The following is a 12,773-nucleotide window of genomic DNA, read 5'->3' on the forward strand; positions in this document are numbered from 1 at the left end:
ATATATATATATATATATATATATATATATATATGATGTTTAAAATATTGGTATCGGCATCAGCAATAGGCAAAAAAATAATAATCCAGAAACCCAAAAATACATGCATAGGTACTTTAAAGTTGTACAGGTATTTGTCAAGTATTAGATATGAGCCTGTCATGCTGTGTGCTGTCTGCAGATGGTGCTGTGGGGCCGGAGTATGGAGGAGCTGCACCACAGGATCTATGCACAGCAGCAGCAGCCCATCCCAGGCTGGGAGGGCCAGTCCGCCCACCTGTACGGAGAGATCGTACACTCCTCCCTCCTGTCCCTCTACAGCAGCCACACACAGGTAAGCATTGCATTACACATGTGGGAGGCAGACTACATGGACTGCAATCATCAGACTGTAGAGTACTGCAAGGATTACCTATTGTTTTATCACACGGGGGTGTTATGGACAAACTTCACCTGTGTTTCAACTGGCATGAGGGGGAGGAGATGATGACATCCTTTTCATTTTTGGGTAACTGTTCCTTTAAATACTGTATGTTCATTGCTCCCACAGGAGGCCAGCAATCACTTCCTGGTTCTGTTCTCATTCCATCTGCTGATCCTCTCCCTGGACCACACTCGCCATGACTTCATCTATCAGGTATATGTCATTGACCAATCAGGCATTGACCAGTGATGTCATTCAAATGACATCACTGATGTCATTCAAATGACATCACTGACATCACTGGTCCATCAATGAATGCCTGCAAAACGGTTTAGTTTTCTGATATACAGATTTTGTAATGATATAAAGCTGGTTGAAAATCGGCGGGGTGTTCCTTTAAGGTGGCTTGTGTTGTTTTGGGGGGATTCCTGCACAAACAAGAAGAATGACAGCCATTTTCTGTTCATGTTTGGCTCCTCTTCTCTCTCAGGGCATCCTTCCCCTTTCTGGACTTTCCTTCCAAGCCATCTCACTGGACCCTGATACACCACATTCATCCCATATGTTTGAGATCAGCGGTGAGTCACTGGACCCTGATACACCACATCCATCCCATATGTTTGAGATCAGCAGTGAGTCACTGGACCCTGATACACCACATTCATCCCATATGTTTGAGACAAGCGGTGAGACACTGGGAATTACCCAGTTCAACAAAAGAACGGTACTGTAACTGGAAACTACCCAGTTCAATTACCGGTAATGCATTGTGAGAGCAACAGCAAAGCCTATGACTGTAACGCACTGAGCAGGTCTCTACTGTCCCCTTCACCCACACAGGTCCCATGTTGGACTCCAAGGTGTTTGTGTGTGGCAGCGCTGCAGAGCAGAGGACATGGATGGAGCACATAGAAGAGAGGAGATACAAGTCAACGGCACAACTCACCAGTCCCTCGCATTGTGCTCTTTCCTATCTAGTAAGGACCATTGTTGTTTCAAACAGATCTTATTTCTATTGTCAATTAATTAAGTCTAATACAATCTGTCTGCTAGTGTTAATGTGGTCGGCTATTTTTTAATTTGGTCTTAGTCTTCGTCCTGTGTCAAATGTCCTTGGTAGTTTTTATCATATTAGTCAACCTCATCCTGTTTTATTGACTAAAAGTCTTGAGTATTTTAGTCTCGTTTTAGTCAAAGAAAACCGTCCCATCTCTTTAGAATTCCCAAACTCATTGGAAAGATCTATTAATCTGTTATTATGGAATGGTATTAAGGGTTGAAAGTGCAATACAGACACAGATATAACTGTTTAACTTCTTCTTCTTCTCTTCTGATTGGATCTCTTCTCAATTTGTCCCTGCCTAACATTTTAGTCTAGTTTTTATTTGTTGACGAAATTGTCAATAGATTTTTCTTTCCATTTTGATTCCTTTAATTGTCATCTCCATTAATCACATCATATTTCGACCCTATAGTTACCCTGTGATGAGCACTGGAAAAGAGAGGAGCTGAAAAAGTACTTACTGCAAGCTCCAATATGGCAGTGGGAGGGGTCCCCCATACAGCACATGGGACAACCAGGATACTTCTCCATCGTCCATATCATTAAGACACAAAGACAGGTAGGCCATACAGCACATGGGACAACCTGGATACTTCTCCATGGTCCATATCATTAACACAAAAAGACAGGTAGGCCATACAGCACATGGGACAACCAGGATACTTCTCCATCGTCCATATCATTAAGACACAAAGACAGGTAGGCCATACAGCACATGGGACAACCTGGATACTTCTCCATGGTCCATATCATTAAGACACAAAGACAGGTAGGCCATACAGCACATGGGACAACCTGGATACTTCTCCATGGTCCATATCATTAAGACACAAAGACAGGTAGGCCATACAGCACATGGGACAGCCAGGATACTTACAGTATCTATTGTCCAGGACAATAGATAAGTATCCTGGCTGTGCTGTATGGCCTACCTGTCTTTGTGTGTTAATGATGGACAATTTGTCCATCATTAACACACAAAGACAGGTAGGCCATACAGCACTGTTCTGCTGCTTGGGACTTTTCTCAGCACCTCACTTAAAGTTTGGGGAAGGGACTGTGGAGGGAGAGTCTGGCAAGCGAGACGAACATGAAACAAGTCCCAAAAGGGGCTTGTTAGTTAGTGCTGGTGTTTCTGTGGCTTCCTGTTGCAAAGAGGATGTTGCTAATTTGGTCGATGGTTTTCTCTTTGGCTTCACTGCAAACAGGATGGAAGTGATCTGCCCATCTGCCTTTCATTCCTTCCACCGTCTGCAGTTGCCAGAAACGTGTCTGTGGAAGAACAGCACCCTCTTTCTGTTTGGTGCTGTAAAGCAATTCAGCCAAATCTGAACCGGTGGCATGCAATATACAGATGCATGCAGTGATCTTCAATAGACCCTTTTCACGGCGGCCATTTTGTTGTCGAAAAGGCAGGGTATCCACAGGTCCAAGCAAAACACTAATGAGGGTTTCCAACTTCCATGAGTGCAAGTTGGAAACCCTCATTAGTGTTTTGCTTGCACCTGTGTTTACCCTGCCTTTTCGACACAAAATTGCCCTTGTGAAAAGGGTCTATTGGCACAGGAACCTTGCAAGGTCCCTGCAAGGGACCTTGACTCCTATAAATTAAAGACAAACTTAACTTAATATACTTAAACTTAACTTAACATAACATAACTTCAACCAATTCAACCTTGTAATAAACTCGTAATATATACAGAGATGGGAAACGTACACACTGTACTGATTCAACTTGTTTACTCAAGTAAAAGTAAAAAAACATAGAGGCTCCGCAGCCAAGAGGGCGGGCCTAGGTTAAGGACCGCCCCCTAAGACCAAAACAAAATGTGTGACAGACATATGAATTGACTAATCACGGACGGCGTGACACCACTCGTGGTGCGGGACATTTGTGAACATTTTGATGCACCAATGCTGAAATGCTGACTTGTGATTCAGACCCTCCGTCGCCGGAAGTGTGCTGATGTAAAACGTTGGGTCTGATCACGTGACCTACCATGTGATCAGAGCCCAGTGATGATCACGTGACCTACCATGTGATCAGAGCCCAGTGAAGAAAAATGTATTTCAAAATGCCATGGCATCCCTTCAGTGGTAGCATAGTAGCTACGTAACACAGTGCTAATGGTAACAGTGACATGGTTGGCTTTGTTATTACAGGGACTCCAAGAGAGACTGATGGTTCTCTTCCCTCAAGACGTGTTGCTGCTGTCAGTGGACAACAAACGGCTGAATATAAGATATGAGGTAGTGTAACACCACACTATGGGAATAGTTCCCATAGTGTGACATAACCACGTGTCCCTATGAACATGTCTTGGCTTGTACGTTTCTACAATCCACCAGTGTTGGGCTCCTTATTCAATTTATATATGTATATATATATATATATATATACTGTATATATATATGTGTGTGTGTGTGTGTGTGTGTGTGCGTGTCTTTAATCCGTAATCATTGTCTGCTATTGAAAAATAGCACGGTGACCAGTAAGCGTGTTGTGGCCGGGGTGGATAGAGGGCGTAAACACTCGCTTTTCATACCAGAGAGCTGTGTGTTCGATCCCCAGTCATGGTCAGAGCATTTCCAAAGTCTGCATTTCAACTGTGAGTCACATGGTTTGTGTTATGTAAGCCTCACCCAAACCATAATCGTGACGTTAACCACGTTGTTTTACTTGCCTAAACATAACCGTTTTTTTTAAGTTGGTTTATTTGGGTTTAACATTGAAAAGTTTTTCAAATTAACTGACATTTTGCGATTGGGTTGGGAAAGGATAGATGTTTACTCTCATCAAGGTGTCCATTTTGCTCTGAGGATGTGGAAGTGAAAAGTGCGGCACCTGGTTCAACCTACACTCTTCTTCTTCTTCTCCGTCCACTCTACCAGGGGAGGCTGCCCAGGCAAAGCATCAAAGCAGTGGAGAGGTCAGCCTTGCCTGGACGCCTGGAGTTTGAGCTGACAGGTAACACTATGATGTCTCTGGAATAACATGAGCAGCATTGAGGCAGGCAGTGTACAGTAACCCCCCCTCCCCTCCTCCAAATGTAATTTCAGGTGAGCTGGTGGAGCCCCTGCAGGTCTCTTGCACCTGTCTGGAGGATTACCAGAACTGGATCTTCCAATTACAACAGGTAGGTTGTAGCTGTTGTAGGTTTTTGTCTTGTTTAATATGTTGCATTGTTTAATGTCGCCCTCTTTTGGGTAGTGAGTGTGGAAAGATGTGTATACGAAGGCCCAGCCGAGCAGCATTTTGGTAAACAAACCGCGTCACTTGGTGGAAACGGCAATAGGACCCTATGGAGCACGAGCTTGAGTGTCTGACTCAAGCCGGCTGACCTTGTTTACATTTTAAAAACTGCGACAGTTCACATTACTTTAACACAACATGCATAATATATTATACATCAAACTCTTGAGCTAATTCTGCTCACTCAGGATGTCAAAATATAAGCGATGTGATGTATACTTGTTGAGATATTAACGTTTGGCACAACTCATACTACTTAACATTTCTGGGTGGTTGTGACGTCACGCTGATTCATCCTATAAATGTGACTGTTTGATCTACGATCTACAGCCAGGAAAGAACAGCCACGTTCCGGTGAGCCATGGCGCTCCGCCAATCATGCCAAAGAGACCCAGGAGCAGAAAGGAGTCCCAGGAGCCGATGGTAACAGACCGAGGCCACACCAACGGGTGGGGCTGACTCATACGCAGAGCCTTGGAAATCCATTGTATTAAATCGAACATAAAAGCTGTTGATAGCGTGTATATAATGCATGTATTCCTACTTGTACCACAGAGAGGAGATACAGTATAGCTGTTTCTGAGTCAAGGGAACCTCGCTGAAGGTAACCCAAGAAGCTAGAACAGTAGATATTGTACAGTTTCTGCTTCGATCATTTTCTTAATGGACATAGTTATTTACGTTTTAACAAACAATAAACAGTTTCCAAAAAGTGTTTTTCGATTTGAGAATGATGTGAAGAGTTCTACAGTCATTCAATCCAAATGAATAAAGTGACAGTACATGGCATTTATTTCAATGGTTAAACATTTACAGTGATGTGCTGAAATCCAGTGAAAATCCAGTGTATTATATAATAGTCATTTATATTTATTGTCATTTTTGATATTAATATCTGACTGCAACATCTATTGTTATGGAATGGAATGGCATCATTCTTGTAAAATATAAATTACCATCATAAAAGTAAAGGAATCATATTCTACTCTTTATACATGTAGTGAAGTACATCTACAGTATTGTAAATTTACATCAGTATCTCCATAGAGAATAACCAGCTATAGGAGTATAAATACACATGCTGCAACAACAATCATTTAAATTACAACTAACAACTTAGTGACAGTAGATGTAGCAAAAGCAGTTTAGAAACATTTAATGTGCCATTGGAAGAGTTTACATTTGAATGCCGGTAATATAATAGTGGTTGATGGACACGGTAGAGTCACCAGCTGCTCTCTTACTGTATTATTGGTCACTTGGGGATTTTTACAGTTATAGATGGGACATGTGGGCCAAATGTAATAGTGTATTCTAATAATGTTATTATTGTAGGGAAATCCTCTTTTCTTTGAAAATTAAGGATGTCTCTAACACATTATACTCGTTTTTGTCGACACTCTTAAAGTGTTATGTAACGCTAAATGTGGGGAATGTGGATGAAATCATAAACATACACGTTTACTCAGGGAGTTTGTAAATGTGAGCATTTCCTGAGGTAAATCTGGGTATATTTTGTCTGTTGTCTTCCTGTTGACCTCAGAAATGCCACCAGTTTGGCAAAAAAACTGGTTGCAAAGAAAAATTCTAATAAAAAAGTGAGAAAAACTGATGCGCTCTGTTCTTCACTGGGTCAGGCACATATCTCAGCTTACGACAGAAGCCATTCTGAAGAAGGATTTTGGTCATTGGTAGTACAGGACTGAGAGAGCTTTTTACACACACGTTAGCCAAAAATGTACACATTTACAAAATTTACCTTGGGAAATGTTTACATTTTTGCACCACTGGCAAATATGTGCATGTACATTTTTACCACATTTACTGTCTGTGACATGGATGATCTGAAAAACTCTAATTTGAAAGGTATTGAATGCATTCACAGGCTGCATGCATCAATAAATTGCTGCTACACATTTTGGCAGTGTGGGGGAAAAAGATCATTCAAAATGTTGACCTAATATTTTTTTAACCATTATGCGTAAAAATGTTTTAGCACCTGCACACTATATCAAGGTCCCATATACATCTCAAATCAAAACAATGATCCAGAAGCTTGAAAATACTAAGCCTTACCAACTGAAGTGCACACTTGACATCATACACACACACCACGAGTTGCGATACAAAACGTTTAGGGTTCCTCCTGGAGCTTCTGCGTGACGCACTTGATGCGGATATTTTCTCGGAGGTTACGGAGTCGCGCACTGCGACTCGTGATTTCCTCCACGTAGGTTTTGGGGAACCAGCCCCGTTCCCCGTCAGACAGCCGGAGGCCTTCCACCCAGCCTGGCAAAATATAACAAGCCTTAGAAATCCAAGCAAAACACTATTTATTAATGTTTTGATCACCAAGCCCCACCCCCCTCCCTCTTTCTCCCCAACTGTACTTGGCCAATTCTCCCTGCTGTCCCGGTTGTTGCTCCACCCCCTCTGCCGATCTGTGGAGAGGTGTTGACGAGCACATGCTTCCTCCGATACATATGCAGTCGCAAGCCGCTTCTTTTCACTTGACGGTGAGGAGTTTCACCTGCAGGACATAGTGCGTGGGAGGATCACGCTAGTCCCCCCAGGTCTCCTCCCACCGAACAGGCCACCCCGACTGACCAGAGGAGGCACTAGTGCAGCGAACAGGACACATACACTTAATCCGGCTTCCCACCCGCAGACACGGCCAATTATGCCTGTATGGACGCCCGAGCAAGCCGTAGGTAACACGGGGGCTCGAACCAGCGACTCTCATTTTTTTATTTTTTATTTAACCTTTATTTAACCAGGTATGTCTCATTGAGAGTAAAATCTCTTTTACAAGAGATACCTGGCCAAGAATGGCTGCAGCTACATAGTTTCAGACACAACAAACAGTAAAACTTACAACAAGACAACAAACAAGAAAACAAACAAGCTCGAGAGTGCAATACAGTACGGGTGCAGGAAAAAATACATTTGAATCATCAATTAAAACATGTTGGTAGGCAGGGAATCTACCGCTGCACTACCCGGACAACCGGAAAGCACAATTGATTATGATGAACCGCATGCAGCAATCTTCAACTGGTGCCTGGCCAGCTGGCTGCTAGCCGACTGTCAGCCGGCTGCTAGCCGACTGACAAAATATAAGCGATGTGATGTATACTACGACTGACAGTCGGCTGCTAGCCGACTGTCAGCTGGCTGCGACTGTCAACCAAGATCCTTGGCAGATTAAATAAAGACAAAACAGAAACTGAATTAATATACTTACACTTAACTTAACATAACATAACTTAAACCAATTCAACCTCTTAATAAACAGTATAGATACAGTATCATTAGTTTCTCTAAAGCAATGTCCCTCAGTCATGGTGTAACAAAGTTCAGGTCTTTGGTAGCCGAAAGGCCTTCGACTGGGGGCACCAACTGAAGATTGCTACCACTGTAATAAAGAAATGTGTCTCAGACTCTTACCGTCACTTGTAATCGTCTTGGCTTGAAGAATGTCAGCCTTTTCCAGTGTGAGCTCGTCGTGCTCCTGGGCCTGATAGCTCTTGATGCACTGAACCTGGGACACATCTGAGATGAGAAGAAAAGAAAAGAGTCAGAAATGAAAGAGAGGATTGAAGAAGCTTGAGTTCCTGTTGAGTTCAGCTGCTGGACTGACCATCGTTCTCACTGGCCTGCTCAATGTCTTCCAGAGGATCGGACGGAAACATGGCTGTGATCCATCTCTGCTTCCCACTCCTCGGTAGACACAAAGAAAGACAAGCATGAAGTTTAGCCAATAGACGTGCAATGTTTGTGATGCCTCCGCTGGCGATAGCCAGGCCAGAGGCATTATGGTTTCGGGTTGTCCGTCCGTTATGGTTTCGGGTTCTCCGTCCGTCCGTCCGTCCATCTGTCCGTCCGTCCATCCGTCCAACGTTCGTGAAACTTTCAAATCAATTCAAATTCAAATCAATCACCAGTTGTCTATCTGGAAGTGACTGTTCGTGGCAGTGCGCTGTTGCAGTGATTCAGTCTATACAGAAGACTGAAGCAGAGACGCAAATTAATCAGAGCATGCGTGAAAATGGTGTGTAAGAGATGTACAGAAAGTCTTCTTGACAATGACTGGATAGAGCCTGAGAAGGAGGGTGAGGTGCTGCTCACTCGGTGTGGGATTTGAGCAGGAGGGTGAGGTGTTACTCACTCGGTGTGGGATTTGAGGAGGATCTGGTGTTTGAGCTGCTGGCCTTCACACAGCTGGAGGTGGAAGATGAAGCCGGAGATGCCCTGCAGCTTCTGACTCAGGTCCTTCACCTTCAGCTCTCCCATCTTGGCGTGCACAAACACCAGAAATTTCCACGTGCTGCCAAGGAGCGGAAAGTCAGATAATTTCCTTAGCAAGGTTATGAGAGTCAACTAAAATTAAACTAAACTAGGTGTGGAAAATAAATCACACCCAGGTGTTGGAGTAAGCGGTGCAGGTTTGGAGGTCCGACCCTTCTCCTCCACCCCCCTCTCCCCTCTCTCCTCTCTCCGGCACTGTGTGCGTGTGTGTGCATGTGTGCGCGTGTGTGTGTGTGTGTGTGTGTGTGTGTGTGTGTGTGTGTGCATGCGTGTGTGTGCGCGTGTGTTTCGAGCCCCTCTCTCAATAGCGTGCCAAAGTTTCACCCATGAGGAAGTGAATTCTTTGGAAAATTCTCCATTTTAGTAAACTAAAATCAAAGTAAAAACTAGACTTTAGAAAGAAAAAAGAAAACTAACTGAAACTAATGGTATACTGTAACTAAAATAAAATAAACATATACAGAAAAAAGTCTTTGTCAATCTGGTCAAATGTGTCAACAAGCATGCACAAGCATGTGTCAACACAACAAGCAAGAGGAGGCATGGTGCATGTTTATTGAGAATGTGAGTCAACTGCTTTTCACAAAGAACTTCTTGAATCTTTCCCCTGAAAAATACCTCCCATAATACAGCATTAAAAAAAACTAAAACCAATACTCAAACCCGCTCTGGAAACTAACTGAAACTAAACTGAATTGAAAACCAAAATTAAAACCAAAATACAAATAAAAAGGAATGAAAAATACGAAACGATAATAACTGTTCCTTCGTGGCATGTTGTGTGAATCAGTGCAGTGTTTTTTGTCTGTCTGTGTGCAGCATGTGACTCACTCCCTCCTCCTGGACAGTGTTTTGTGTCTGTCTGTGTGCAGCATGTGACTCACTCCTTCCTCCTGGACAGTGTTTTGTGTCTGTCTGTGTGCAGCATGTGACTCACTCCTTCCTCCTGGACAGTGTTTTGTGTCTGTCTGTGTGCAGCATGTGACTCACTCCTTCCTCCTGGACAGTGTTTTGTGTCTGTCTGTGTGCAGCATGTGACTCACTCCTTCCTCCTGGACAGTGTTTTGTGTCTGTCTGTGTGCAGCATGTGACTCACTCCTTCCTCCTGGACAGTGTTTTGTGTCTGTCTGTGTGCAGCATGTGACTCATTCCTTCCTCCTGGACAGTGTTTTGTGTCTGTCTGTGTGCAGCATGTGACTCACTCCTTCCTCCTGGACAGCAGCAGACAGTCGTTGAACAGGTGCAGGTAAACAGGCTTAGTGGGTAACTTGAGCTTGGAGCCAGATATGCTCATGGTCTGAGTGTCCACCTCCAGCAGCTCACCATGCTTCACCAGCCAGCGGGACTGAGAGATCAGGGGGAAGATCTAGAAGGCAAGGAATCACTTAGCCGAGTAAGATACACTGTAAAGATATAGGAACAGTGATGATATAAAAGCTGACATTATGAGCTTGAGTCCCACAGGACTGGTATTATCAGGGCACCTCTGTCTTCACCAAAATACACGATCTTTGACTTTACTTTAATCACAGACGGGATTCACACGGAATTAAATTCACGGACGATGTCCAGAGTTATTACTACTCACTGGAGGTCCCAGGTAATGTTAGTCCTGTGCCAACGGGGCTGGTTAGGCATATAAACCAAGGGATTTTGATTTTGATTTTCACTCAGACGAAAAAATAAAAAATAAAACAACAAACAACAGTTTTGGTCCGAGTGAAATGTTCTATGGTCTCTCCTGATTCTAAATAGAGCTGAATCTCTTGTTTTGGAAGTAAAACAATTTTTTACAAGCATTTACAAAATTATGCAAAAATAAATGGGGGGTGATATCCCTTAGTTTGTATGCCTAACCCGGAAGAGGGTGTAACTTTGGCTCTCTATTCAATTGTAAAGATTTCAAAGAAGACATTCCATGACTGTAGTGTATTGCCTACATGCTATTGTTTCTGTTCACAAGTGAATGACGCCATCATCATGCGTCTGTAATGCACCTCAGAAAAAGTGCTCAAGTAAAGTCGATAAAACATGTCTGCCGAGTCTTTGTTATTTTGTGTTAAATATAAGACAAAACACAACAATTACCTTGCCCTCAAAATGAATTTTTTTATTGAGGTGAATGAGCTCCTCCATTCTTTTCATGGACTGCACACTGGAATTACATTCTTTGATGATCTGTGAAGAGACACACCAACACAGTTATTACGGTGGAGTCACACCATCATAATAATGGTCCTCAGTGTGCTGCCTGTGATGATCATCACTACCTTCTTAAGCTCATTGAAGGCTTTGGTGGCCGTGTCCTCATCTCGTGAACCTGGCCTCGTCCTCTTTAAGATATTCTGAAAAGTCAAGAAACTGTCACTGTAAACATGACTGCCTCTTCCTGCTATTCTAGAGCCATAATAGTTTCGCAATGCAGAAAAAATGGACGGAATTATGGAATTTGGTATTAAAAATGGAATCAACCATGGAATATTGCAGAATTTTCCATAATTTGTCTGAAATTGATCAAAGTAGGCCTAATTATTGTAGTAACCTAAATTATTTCATAATCATAAAATAGGCAGAGAGAAATAATTCTGTTTCCGATTAGGGTGTTTTGCGAGGGGGGGTGGGTCTTGTTTGGGACCCTTACATCACGTCACAACTTGGTTTTCACTTTGAGAAACATGTCGAAGAGGCTGTCTGAGAGAGCCATGTCATCTTTTTCTTTTTTTAAATAAAATAAATCGCGATCCTAACCACTCAATAGACTACTTGCACAACTCCACTACTTCCTGAAATGAGTAGGGCATCTTGGTTTCCTGTCCTACACTATAGAGGGTATGCACACCCACTGGAAGACGCCCCCTCAATCAGGAATGAGTGTCAAATTGAGTGTCAAATTCCTCCCTGAGCAGCATGTGTCAGTTATCTAGGCTGATTACTGCATTCAAGCTCAGTCTTGGGCTGCGTTCCAATACCCATACTTGTACTTCTTTCTTGTAGTATGTACTGCCGCTGCCCTCACAAAGTATGGATTGTAGTGTGTAGCATGCATGCAAAATGCATACTATTGGGACACACTACATCTGTCATCACGTGAGCTTCCTGAACTCCGACCTCTTGCTCACTTCCGCCGACGTCCGCAGCGCCACATTTGAGTTGTTTTTTTGTTTTTTTCAATAAACAAAGTCTGGCAATAACAAACAGTACATTATACAAAAAATTCAGACTAAGCATTTACAAAATTGGAACAGACAATCAAATAAACAAATTGCTGTTATATTGTAATGTATGTTGTTTCTAATAAACTGATGTGATGATACTTACATGCAGTCTCATTCTTAACACCAAGTGCATCCTCAAGAAGGCACAGCAGCGACTGTACTTTCTGAGGCGCCTCAAGAAATTTGGCTTGAGCACCAAAGGCCTTGTGAATTTCTATCGCTGTACCATAGAAAGTGTTCTGACAGGGTGTATCACAGTGTGGTACGCCAACCTGACCGCCCAGGACTGCAGACTGCTGCAGAGGACTGTGAAGACAGCAGCTAAAATCATTGGCACAGAACTACCAAACCTCCATAACATCTTCACCACTCGCTGTAAAATGAAAGCCAAAAACATTATCAAAGACACCAGCCACCCCGCTCATACCGTTCTCACTCCTCCCTTCCAAAAAACGCTACCGGAGCATCAAATCACACACCATCCGTCTCAGTAACAGCTTTTTCCCTCAG

The 12,773-nt window shown here is 43.0% G+C and overlaps 2 protein-coding genes across 3 annotated transcripts in view; one reads left to right on the forward strand and one right to left on the reverse strand.

Moving 5' to 3' along the window:
- The window catches only part of LOC310778982 (pleckstrin homology domain-containing family N member 1), an 8,697-nt gene extending 3,491 nt beyond the window's left edge, over positions 1-5,206 (forward strand). Inside the window, exons 3-11 of the mRNA XM_083639458.1 lie at positions 182-334; positions 551-637; positions 915-1,002; positions 1,265-1,401; positions 1,900-2,046; positions 3,651-3,737; positions 4,380-4,455; positions 4,548-4,624; positions 5,071-5,206. Of these exons, the coding sequence (XP_083495584.1) occupies positions 182-334; positions 551-637; positions 915-1,002; positions 1,265-1,401; positions 1,900-2,046; positions 3,651-3,737; positions 4,380-4,455; positions 4,548-4,624; positions 5,071-5,199 (981 nt within the window). The 3' untranslated portion in view covers positions 5,200-5,206. The remainder of the gene's footprint in view (positions 1-181; positions 335-550; positions 638-914; positions 1,003-1,264; positions 1,402-1,899; positions 2,047-3,650; positions 3,738-4,379; positions 4,456-4,547; positions 4,625-5,070) is intronic.
- Positions 5,207-6,874: 1,668 nt separating this feature from the next.
- arhgef19 (Rho guanine nucleotide exchange factor (GEF) 19) overlaps positions 6,875-12,773 on the reverse strand; it is a gene marked incomplete at its 3' end in the record, with an annotated part of 48,660 nt that continues 42,761 nt past the window's right edge. Inside the window, exons 11-17 of one of the 2 annotated variants that reach the window (XM_083639454.1) lie at positions 11,319-11,393; positions 11,137-11,226; positions 10,251-10,414; positions 8,909-9,067; positions 8,381-8,460; positions 8,188-8,292; positions 6,875-7,029 (exon numbers count right to left, since the gene is read on the reverse strand). In XM_083639454.1, coding sequence (XP_083495580.1) covers positions 6,875-7,029; positions 8,188-8,292; positions 8,381-8,460; positions 8,909-9,067; positions 10,251-10,414; positions 11,137-11,226; positions 11,319-11,393 — 828 coding nt within the window. Of the gene's footprint in view, positions 7,049-8,187; positions 8,293-8,380; positions 8,461-8,908; positions 9,068-10,250; positions 10,415-11,136; positions 11,227-11,318; positions 11,394-12,773 lie in introns of both variants that reach the window. The other variant, XM_083639455.1, reaches the window with a different exon arrangement.

Source organism: Poromitra crassiceps, assembly GCF_964638095.1.
Source record: "Poromitra crassiceps genome assembly, chromosome: 6".
Classification (NCBI taxonomy): domain Eukaryota; kingdom Metazoa; phylum Chordata; class Actinopteri; order Beryciformes; family Melamphaidae; genus Poromitra; species Poromitra crassiceps.